At 31.5% G+C, this 11,647-nt stretch overlaps 1 protein-coding gene across 1 annotated transcript in view; it reads left to right on the forward strand.

Annotated features, from left to right (window-relative positions):
• The window catches only part of LOC145836689 (fibrocystin-L-like), a 44,803-nt gene that overhangs the window by 28,328 nt on the left and 4,828 nt on the right, over positions 1–11,647 (forward strand). Inside the window, exons 61-87 of the mRNA XM_082944471.1 lie at positions 61–244; positions 904–1,070; positions 1,332–1,415; positions 1,859–2,092; positions 2,555–2,658; positions 2,862–2,991; positions 3,232–3,401; positions 3,685–3,860; positions 4,118–4,269; positions 4,403–4,568; positions 4,781–4,892; positions 5,234–5,360; positions 5,703–5,879; positions 6,304–6,481; positions 6,692–6,777; positions 6,939–7,110; positions 7,480–7,548; positions 7,713–7,881; positions 8,059–8,164; positions 8,277–8,404; positions 8,545–8,670; positions 8,809–8,868; positions 9,143–9,340; positions 9,667–9,885; positions 10,195–10,250; positions 10,396–10,616; positions 10,815–11,633. Of these exons, the coding sequence (XP_082800597.1) occupies positions 61–244; positions 904–1,070; positions 1,332–1,415; positions 1,859–2,092; positions 2,555–2,658; positions 2,862–2,991; positions 3,232–3,401; positions 3,685–3,860; positions 4,118–4,269; positions 4,403–4,568; positions 4,781–4,892; positions 5,234–5,360; positions 5,703–5,879; positions 6,304–6,481; positions 6,692–6,777; positions 6,939–7,110; positions 7,480–7,548; positions 7,713–7,881; positions 8,059–8,164; positions 8,277–8,404; positions 8,545–8,670; positions 8,809–8,868; positions 9,143–9,340; positions 9,667–9,885; positions 10,195–10,250; positions 10,396–10,616; positions 10,815–11,633 (4,590 nt within the window). The remainder of the gene's footprint in view (positions 1–60; positions 245–903; positions 1,071–1,331; positions 1,416–1,858; positions 2,093–2,554; positions 2,659–2,861; positions 2,992–3,231; positions 3,402–3,684; positions 3,861–4,117; positions 4,270–4,402; positions 4,569–4,780; positions 4,893–5,233; positions 5,361–5,702; positions 5,880–6,303; positions 6,482–6,691; positions 6,778–6,938; positions 7,111–7,479; positions 7,549–7,712; positions 7,882–8,058; positions 8,165–8,276; positions 8,405–8,544; positions 8,671–8,808; positions 8,869–9,142; positions 9,341–9,666; positions 9,886–10,194; positions 10,251–10,395; positions 10,617–10,814; positions 11,634–11,647) is intronic.

Consider the following 11,647-nt stretch of genomic DNA (forward strand, 5'->3'; position numbering starts at 1 on the left):
AGCTTAAAGCACGAGCTTATTTTATGATTTTTAGACTGAAAATTAATGTAAAATTAACAGGAATCACACTGGGAAGAAAGGCGATCGGTTGCTTTGGAGGATGTGACTTCCACGGTATAAACCACAACGTCTACTGGACGAGCCTGGCGAGGACAGTGGAGGCGGGAGGTAGCAGTATCGAGTTGATGGAGGAAGTGGACTGGAACGTCGGTGACGAAATTGTCATCACCACTACCAGTTATGCGTTAGTCTTATAAGAAACTTGGATTTTTTAAATAAAGGATCCTAATTTTATTTTTGCACTTTTTTGTCTTTTGAAAACTTAATCTAAAACAGTGAATCTTAATCTGGGGTAAATTTACCCCTCGGGGTAAATTCCCTTGTTTTAGGAAGAAAAGTTTCTTTATTACAAGTTATGGAAACTAATGTTTATTAGTTGTCTTTTAGATTTTTAATTTAGTATTTAACTGTAATTTTTTTTGTAAATAAACTTTTCTAAAATTTACGAATTTTTATATTTGTTAAGCTTATATTAAAAAAACTAGGTTTTTTTCTTCAAAATTAAAAACTATTTTGTACATTGGGGGTACTTTCGTAATTATTTTCTTAAAGGGGGTAAATTTCGTAATAACCTTTCAAAAAGGGTATAATATGAAAAAAAGGTTAACAAACCGCTGATCTAAAACGTATGAATCGCTTAACATTTGAATGCTTTCTACGGATAATTATGTAATTATGTTAGTCCGATAAGGTTAAAATGTTTGAAGAGGTTTAATTTCTATTGAGATATAAGGAACTATAGCTAAATAAAGTTAGAAGTAAGTAGAAATGTCTAGCTCATAAAGCTCTAGCTAAAAAAATGCACTGTTAAAGCTGTTTAATAAACATTTGTTGTTCGTTCAGCTCAAATCAAACCGAAAAACGAGTCATCAAGTCAAAAACTGGCAAAACATTGGTGCTCAACTCTCCATTAGAGCACAGACACATGGGAAAAACTTACACAATTCAAGACACAAGGTTTAATATGCGAGCAGAGGTTGGCCTTATCACAAGAAACATAAAAATTCAAGGTAAAATTGTAAAAACATAAACTGTTTTTTTAAATATCCGAATGAAAATTACAACAATTTTTTATTCTCAATCGTTATAATATCATTGACTAAAATACAGTTTTCTATTTTTTTCTCCTGAAATATTTACGACATGAACTTAAAACAAACAAGTTGTTATATATCTTTTTCAGAACTAGTAGCTAAAATACTCCAAGACGGTTCATTATGTTAAGTATGTTTTGTAACGTAGAAACAAATATATATGTTTTTTTCAATTAGGTGATGTGTATGATTCAATCGAAAAAGATGCATTTGGAGGTCGAGTTTTAGTCGGATTCATTCCTGATGCTGAAGACATATATGGTATTTATTGGTTGATTTTAATAAAGTTAATGGTTTTAAAGTGAATGAAAAAAACTAGTTCTTACTGAAATTTCAAAACACGTTTTTGTGACTTTATATAAATCAAAAACCAATTTTAAATTTAATTGTAAAAGTTATCCATTTACTTACACATTTAAGTTTTTTGCAAACAAAGTGCTTATAAACTTATAATTTTAATCATTATGTAAGTAGACTGAAAATAAAAGTTATCAACTTGAACTTAAATCACGTAACGAGAAAAGAAGACTTTAGAGTATAAAAAAAATTGTGTAAACTTAAACAACAAACTTTCGTCGGTACGTGGGTATATGCCTTATAAAGTAGGCTATTTACAAACAACATAAAATAAAACTAAGTTACGAGACAGTGTCAAATAACAACCCAGTTTGTAGAAATGTATAAACTGAAACTATGAAATTCAGGATGGGGTCGGTTCACCAACGTGGAGTTCGTCAGGTGCGGTCAGGAGGGGTTCACCGAGGCGTACGACCCGAGGTACGCGGTTTCTTACGTCAACACCGGACCCGTCGTTCCCGCCCGCCCCTCGTTCATCGAAGCGTGCAGCTTCCACCACACCTACTCAAGTGGTATCGGCGTGTTCGGGGCCTCGGGTGTCGTGGTGAAGGATAACGTGGTCCACAGACCGATTCACGATGGTTAGTGTTTTGTAGGTGAAAAACGTAGTTTTATGTAGATACTTGACTTATAAAATTTGATGTTATTTTTAAAAGTTTTGATTGGTTATTTTACAACGAAATGTTTGTCTTTCTACACAGTTTTCAAAAAATACGAATACTTTTTAATAATTTATTATAAACAGTTTAGTTTAGTTTTTTTTGAACAGTTATGCTTGAAAACTTTGTTTTATTTGTAAGGGCAAAATTAAGTATACTTACTTATAAGATTTTACATATTATTGTTTATTGAACGAAAAAAAAAGCGCTCAAATATTTGGTCCAAAGACCTGGTGTACGAAAAAACCTTTCGGTTATCGAGTCATACACCAGGATACAGTTTAAAGTCATGTCCAGGACATATACGATATTATCTAGCAACAACTTTATATAAAATCTATTTGAAAATTGTATTTTAATAAAAGAACCACAAAAAATTATCAGGAATCAGAATAGCAGGAAGCAATATAGTAGTGGATCACAATCTTGTCGCGCAAGCCATGATGAGAGGAGCTTACTGGGATCGATTTGAAACTCGCAACAACTTGGTTTGTTTTATTAAAAATTTTGTTTTACCATTTCAAAGTTACACTTTATTATTGCCTGAAAAGTTTTCAAAAAAATTATTAAATTACCATCACTTTTAGTTTTGTTAAGTTTAGAAAGTGTGTTTTTAGACTTCAGTTCTTCATTAATTATATTTAACAAACGTACTTGATGGTTTCATCCTTTTAAAATGCTTCTTCCTTAGGATTGGCATGCCTGTTTCAAGCTGAATGAAGGTAGAAATATTACTTTGATCAACAATGTGGCTGCCGGATCAGAAAGGCTTGGGTTTCATACAAATGGACAAAACTGTAACACTGACAATAAGTGGACAGGTTATTTGTTTTTTTTTTCGTTATTTATTTATTTGTTTGTTTTTTTTTTCTTTTATTTTAATATTTATTAAGGGAAAACATATAAAAATTCAGACAGAGCTAAAACTATATTTAGTTAATAACTTGTAATATTAAGAATTTAAAAGCTTAACATATCTTAAATGCAGTTTTATGCAAACACAAAAATACAAATATAAACTACGAAAAAAATCAATCAATTCATTCTTAAACTTTTTACAGGAAATGTTGCCCACGGTTGCCTGCATGGAGTTCATCTTTTCCCGGGTGACCCCAACATGAAGTGCTCCCTGTTGAACGATTTCACTGTTTACAAGTCGTGGGACTTCGGAGTCTACCACCAGACTGCTTCCAGCGTCGTCCTGAAGGATTCCATAATATCTGACTCATGGGTAAGTGTAGAAATATAAACTTATAACTTAAAATTTTTGTTTTCTTTTAATTGCAAACGTAATTCAACGTAATGAAGAAGTAAGTCTATAAAGGTATAGTTAAGATGCATGTCTTAAAACTTAAAACTTTGGATTACTTTTGATTTCGCAGAACGCCAAGATTTAAACCTAACTAAATACAGTGACTTTACATCAAATTCGTTATAAAAACAATACTAAAAGTTTAATAAAAAAAAACATTTTGACGTTATTTTGATGGAACCCATTAAAATATTCATATCAGCACATGGACTACACCCCCATCGTGTACGGACCGCCTTCGCTCTCCCACGAATACGAGGACAAGTACGCGAGAGCGGAGAACTTGCTGGTGGTGGGAAGAAGCGACGACTTCGATCCTGCGGTCGACACGTTGGACGAATCCACCGACAGAAGCCTGATAATCAGGAGCGTTTCTCCGTTAGTTTGAAAACTATGATGAAACAAATTCATCACATTTTGATGACGTTTATGTCTACTTCTAACACTTAGTTGTTGCGTATTTCTCAAGCTTAGACAACTAGAAAAATTCTAATCTAATTAAACAAAGCTGTGTGTTAACTGAAAAATAAATAAAATGAACCTAGATAAACTTTTTTCGTAGTTTTAAAGTTCAACTTTTTTAAACTCCCGAAACAAACAGCTTTGTGTTATTAAGATAAAAACCTGAACAACAGAACGGCTAGCAAGAGACCACCGAGGTCGCAGACGGGAGGAAAAGTGGGAATCCTGCTGCCGCTGTTCCAAAGTGGAATGAACGGAGCTCCTGACAAGTCGTGGCTCGGCAACAAGAACTACCCTGCCATAAGAGGAAAACTAGAAATTACTAGTTAGTTGTTAACACCGTGTTGCTTAATTTATCTGCACTACCTTAAAGTTGTCACTATTTAATTGTTTTCATTTCAATTTCAAACTATTTATACTTCAAAAAAAAACTTTTTCAATTTACTTCTATCGTCCAGACTCCACGTTTTACGGTTTCAAGAGGATTTCGCCGACTTCAAGAGATCTGGTTTTCCAAACAAGCAAGGAGAATGAAGACGCATACGCTCCCACTTACCTCTCAGGAATAACACTTCAGAAAGTAGAAAAGGATTCCATCGTGCATTTCACCAGGCCTAGTGTAGGGTAAGTGTTTGCTGCTTATTTATTCAGTGGAAAGTTACAATAGTTTAAAATTGGAAAGCAATAAGTTAAAAGGGGAAAGTGAAAACATGAAAACTCAAACATATTTTAACAACAGTTTAACTTAATTAAAAGATTGCTTTCATTTTCCTAACTTTATTGTACTACTAATCACTTGTATCATAAGTTTCAAGTAAACTTAAAACGACCTTTAGGAAGATAAATCCTTCCGACTGCGTGGACATGGAGTGCGACGCGATGAAGAACGTTCTGGTCAAAGACACGGACGGATCCCTGCTCGGATCTCCCGGGTCAATTGTTCCCGATGTGAGTTGGCTTGTATAGTTTTTATAAAAATGAGTGAAAATAAAAAGTATATACAACTTTAAAATGTTGTTTATATACTTTAATTCATTTGTTACAATGTTTGCATGTACTGTATAATCTTGTGGCTAAAAGAGTTCCTACTTAAAGACTCATACACTAGCAGTATTTTATTTCATTAAGTAGTGTATTAGTGTCATCTCTCTATTAAAACACTGCTTATTAAAAAATAAGCATACAGAAATTTTTTAGTTTTTTTTTGTTTTTTAAAGGATGCTTACGGCTCTTACTTATAGATTTACTTAGAAATTGAACATACAGAAATCTTATTTTTTTAATAACAGGCCGCCTATGGCTGGGACAATCCTTCGATGAGGAACAGGGGTCTTGGAGATTACAGGATCCCCAAGACAATGTTGACAAGGAGCGACGGAAGCCGGATCCCCGTCAACGATATCATCGATCGTAGAGGTTTTTTATATAAGCTTTTTTTTGAGTATTTTAAAGTTTTATGGAAAATCAAAATATACCTTTGGAAGTATTTATAATTATTACAAAACAATATAATTATGTGATATACGTCATGATGTATATATAGCGGTGTTACAAAGATTATCGGAAAACAGTAATTTTCTGTAAAAAAATCAAGTTTCAGAAAAAAAAAAACTTTGCAAAAAAGTGTTTGACGTTTTGATAACAGTCTTTCCATTTTTCTTCACTTTAGAGTTTTTAAAACTTAACGACAAATTGTATCCCTGCTAACACTTTACATCACAAGTTTATAAAAAGCTATCTTAATCTATTTACTTTCAGGTATTGTTAACAACGGAAATTGCACGTACGTGGCGAGCTGGCAGGCTTTCGACTGCAGCGGCGGCAACACCAAGGATTACACGATGCTGGTCATCGAGAGTCTGGACGAAGACACGGAGCTGAGGAGACTTTCTCCCGTCGCTCTGTTGGGAGACCGCTACGTTGATCTTCATAACGGTACTTTGAAAAAGTTGTTAAATTTGATAGTTAAAACTATGAATATCTTCTTACTTTATATTTTCTAATTGAACTTGCATAGATGTTTCAAACATAATTGTTTAAAATAACATCTGATCCAAGTATGATTGGTTTCAACAGCAATGAATGCAAGATAAGTTTAAGCATATTCAGTTATTTGACTTTCAAGTGTTTATTTAATTAATATAATTTTAAAACCATTAGGTATTAGTTATACTTTAAAGCATTAGAGTAGATAAAGCTTAAACATTTATATCTTGAAAACTTAAGTTTATGTCTAAGCGATAAAACTATTTATGAAAAATCTATTAAGGTTTACATGTTAAGATGTACTCTACAAGTTCCGATAAATAGTATAAACTTAACTTAGTATAAACTTAGTGTAAAGTTAATTTCTTCAAAGGTCCACAGGATCACGGGTGGTGCGCGGGTTACACGTGTCAGAAGCGACTTTCAACATTCTTCACGCTGATAGCCACCGACACCAACTACGACTTGTACTTCAGCGGGTATCCGCCACGCGACCTCAGGTTCCATCTGATCAACGCCGACGAAAATCAAGCCGTCCGATTGGCTATTTAGTTAGTGATACCGACTTGATAAATCCTTATACTAAACTGGATACAAGCTTACTGATAAATTTTCTTACAAATTTTTGGTTTAAATAAAAACAAAAAGTAAATTATAAGTTTTAACAAACTTTTAGCTAAGTAATTCATAGACTTCAGTCTATTTAATTTTGTTTGAGTTTAAACTTAAGTTCCAAAATGTTCATTGTTGAATAATTTTAGCTACCCGAAACCAGAGAAACTTGATGTATACAAAGGGAATTTTTACTTCCAGCCAAATCCTACTGGATTGCCTAATTACGAAACAAGTTTGTTTTTTTAAACTTTGCAGTAATTTAAGCGTAATGTATACTTTTGTTGATTCATATGATACAAGTTCCTATCTTAAACACAACGATATAAAATAAAAAAGAACGCCAAGACTTTAAAGTTTATATCAAACATTTTTGTTACAAGTTAGTTTTCACAGGCAACTCGGGTGCGAACTTCATGGATCGCGCGAACGACATGCTGTACGTAGTCCTAAGGGGTTCGGACGCAATCGACATAAAAACTTCGGCGCTCATCCTCTTGAAGTTCGGATTTCCCGCCATTTCCGTTGACGAGTTCTTCGAAAACAATCTCGTCAGCAACCTGGCTACGTTAGTTAGATTTTTTTTTGAAAATCATGACGTGAAATACCAGTTTTTGTTTAAAATGTTTAACATTAGGTTTTAGAATAACATGACAATAAGTTTAAACAGGTTCATCAAAAGTATTAAATAATTTTTCTAAGATTAAACTTTACAAACTTAGTGTTTGGTTTAGATAACCGTGTTTTTTAATTTATTTACTTTTGCACAATAGTTTTGAACAAAAGACTTAGAGTTCGACAAAACAATAGATAATTAATAAATTATTTAATTATAAATTTTTAAGCTTAGAATAGTAAGTTGTGCGTAAATAGTCCTGATAATTTTTTTCTAACGTAAAAGTTTACACAGTTTTTAAAAACTTTATTATTTTTTCAGATACTTGAACGTTCCTCCCAGTAAAATCAAAATCGTTGATATCGTTCGTGAAAATAGTAGAAGACGAAGGTTTGTTAAAAGTATTTTGAGTTTTAAATTCTAAAAATAATTTTCGTTTCTAAAAACCTACAAAACTTGTTTTTACTTAAGAAATAAATAATATTTATCCGTTTTAACTATAAAAGTCTTTTTTTTAATTTTACTGACTATACAAAAAACGCTCGTATAAACAGATCAACAGATGATGATCAACAAAATGACAATGATGAAGGAATTGTTGAATTTACCTTTGAGTTGGATGAATCAGTTGTTTCGGAAGAAATAATTGTAGACGAGAAAACTAATTCATCCAAAGAATACCGCCGTCTAGTTGCTGAAAAACTTAACAACAAGACAAGCCAAGTTTGTAGAAATATTTTTAGTAGAAATTTACAACTAATAAACTCTATCTATGATCGTATCTAAATATCAAGTTTTATTAACGTTTTAAGCTATACATTTTAAACTAAATTAATTAGCAGTTTTTAAAGCAAATAAAACATAAATGTATCAAAACACCCAGCAATAAACATTTTTAAGATGATTCAAGACTTCCAAACTGGCAAACTGAACGAAGCTCTAAATGTTTCCTCTTTAATATTCGAAGCGACAGAATCCACAGCTGATGTGTTGCCTCCGAAAAATGGTTTGTTTCTACTTAATATACAAAATTAACATAACTATTTGTTGCTAGTATAGTTTATGCTTTGCCTATTTAATAAAAAAAATACTGAAAATGTACAACAAACAAAAAACAGCCAGCGAAGTAGTTGAAGTACAAACAGTGATTCTATTGCCGAGCAAACTAGTAGTTGAACTGGAATCCAGTACAATCCAAGAGTTGAACAACGACCTTCAAGCTAAAGTCGGCTTAGTAGACAATGAGGTCATAACTAGTTCAAACTATAACTTTTTCGTATGATTTTAAATCCATAAAATTTCGTATAAAATTCATAAAAGTATCCTTCCAAGTTGTTAGTTGTTGATTCATATTTACATTTTAAATCTAAACGCAATCTTACTCAGGGATCACCTGTTACAAGGCTGGGTGGAGAATGGATCGCTAAAATTAGTTTAGATTCTCAACAACAACAGCAACAACAACAAACAGAAGCAAAGTTACTTGGACCTACAAATGTTACCTTCATAGATGTAAGTATATTTTTATTATAATATAGTTTAATTTTTACATAAATTTTTCTATAATAAAAAATAAAACTTATAATATTTAAGATTAGCTTGAAAACTAAAAAAAAGTTTTATTTTTTTAATTATAACTTATTTAAACAGGGTTTCGCAAACTTTAAACTCGCCATTGATAAAGCTGGAAGCCACACTTTGAGATTCAATGTAAGTTTGTCATTGTAAATTTAAATTTTTAGCAAGATTATTTAAACAATTAAGTGCAGTTAAGTTTATAACTTTAAATATACTTTATCGTTTATTACTTTACTGGACTTATTTTAAAGTTTATAAAACAATTACATTTAAAACAGTAAATATAATTAAGTTTTAAAGTGCAGAAAAAGTAATTGTATTTATAAAAGTGCTTTAGAATGTTTTTATTCTAAAACTAAACTATCTTTTGCTCTAACAATTACAAAATAACAAACAACTACTACAGATTATAGAACCAACAACTATATCTATTCCTGAAGTTATTGTACAAGTAGAAGTTACTACAAGAGAAGTGAATGCAAAAATAAACAATTTAGAAAGCTTTAAGCAAAACATTAGTCTTATTGAGAAAAATGAAAATATTACTTTGGATATTCAACTTATAGACAACAGTGGTCAAAATCTTAGTAACATTGGTTACAAGGTTAATTTTACTTGTTTGTTTAGTTTGTGAACCTTAAAGCTCAACTTCAAATGTTTGAAGTAGTTTATAACGCAAACTTAACACAAAACTATAAATAGTAGTAAAAATATTTTTCAATATTTTGACTATAAACTTAATGGTAATTAGATTAAAAACTTTGCAGTGAAATCTTTAGATGAGTTATACTATAATAGCCAATTCTACAAGTAATCAACCTACACTACATAGTTATTGCCACTATATATTCTAAAACAGTTGAAAATAAAACAGCAGTAATATTGCAAAGTGGTTTTTAAGTAATTTTAAAAACAAAACAAATTTTACAGGGAAATAGTTGGAAAGCAAAAGTTGAACTTGCTGACCCACAAAGTGGAGCTTCAATAAACGGTCAATCTTACGATTTCGACGAAGAAACTGGAATTTCTGTAACAGAGGGAATGAAGTTGACAGGAACAACTGATTATTACAGTTACATTTTCAAAGTTACTGTTTACACACAACCTGAAGTTTACCAACCAATCATTATTTACACGCCCAGCGTCAGAGTATGTTTAAGACTTTTCAAAGAACTTGTCATATGATATTTGTTTAGTTTCTATAACTAGATTGCTTTTTTAACAATAGAATCATTATTTTTTACCATGCTTCAAATAGTCTCTTTACTTAAAAATACCTTTTAAAACTAAACATATTTGTATAAAGGAATAAAGCGTTGACTTACTAAGTTGAAAAATAGTATCATTTGTAAGTACATACTGCAAACTTTTATAGTTTTTAAAAGTAAATGTTATGTTATTCTCAAATTATTACAAGTCTTACTTCAATACATTAATTAGTAAATATTTTTTTCTTAGGTTTATTCAATGGACACCCAAGTCCATGAAAACACGACTACACAAACAAACTACAAGTATGTTTTTTTTTTGATTTATATTTATAGTTAGTGCTATTTTAAGTAGGTTCACTAACGTACGAATGCAACAAGATTTTATCAAATATTTAATTGCTTTTATAAACTAACAACGAGTTTTTTTAATAAAAATTGTATTTAAAAGAATGAAGCTAGCATCTAAGGAACAAAATAGTCAGCAGCAAAATAGTCAGCAACAAAATAGTCAGCAGCAAAATAGTCAGCAGCAACAAAACGAAATGATGTTGAGTGAAAACATTGTTGACGAAATGATCGCTTCATCTTTCAACAATTTCTTAGTTGATTTGATATCAGGAAATGTTTCAAAACATACTTATGTAGAAAAAGTAATTGCAACTACAACTGGTTTGTTATGCTTATGTTTTTCGCAATAAGTTAACTTTTAGATATTTAGTTTTAAATTTTACTAAAGTTTTTGTTGTAGGATTTGCTTTTTTTTTTGATGATAACTTTTGTTTTTTATTAAGTGCTCAAATAAAAAAAATATGGATTTGTTATTATATTAACTATAAATTTTTGATTATAATTTTGTTTGCGTTTCAGATGGGAAAACAGAAGTTGAGTTTTCTTTAGCTTCAACAAACATGGATAATGCGTTAATTGCTCAGAAACTATTGGAAAGTAAACTTAAAGATAGCACATTCACTCACATGGGAGAATCATTTGCATCAGTTGACCCTGATTGCTATTTGGAAATTGAAGGAGAATGTAGTTCTCCATCAACAACTACAACAACACCAGAACCAACTACAACAACAACTCAAAAACCAACTACAACAACCACTCAAGAACAAACTACAACAACAACTCCAGAACCAACAACAACAACTCAAAAACCAACTACAACAACAACTCAAAAACCAACTACAACAACAACTCCAGAACCAACTACAACATCAACTCAAAAACCAACTACAACAACAACAACTCAAAAACCAACTACAACAACGACTCCAGAACCAACTACAAAAACTCAAAAACAAACTACAACAACAACTCAAAAACCAACTACATCAACAACTCCAGAACCAACTACAACAACAACTCCAGAACCAACTACAACAACAACTCCAGAACCAACTACAACAACAACTCCAGAACCAACTACAACAACAACTCAAAAACCAACTACAACAACAACTCAAAAACAAACTACAACAACAACTCCAGAACCAACTACAACAACAACTCCAGAACCAACTACAACAACAACTACAGAACCAACTACAACAACAACAACTCAAAAACAAACTACAACAACAACTCAAAAACCAACTACAACAACAACACCAGAACCAACTACAACAACAACTCAAAAACAAACTACAACAACAACTCCAGAACCAACTACAACAACTCAAAAACAAACTACAACA

The sequence above is a fragment of the Thalia democratica genome, chromosome 5 (genome assembly GCF_965202585.1).
Source record: "Thalia democratica chromosome 5, ktThaDemo2.hap1.1, whole genome shotgun sequence".
In the NCBI taxonomy this organism is placed as follows: Eukaryota; Metazoa; Chordata; class Thaliacea; order Salpida; family Salpidae; genus Thalia; species Thalia democratica.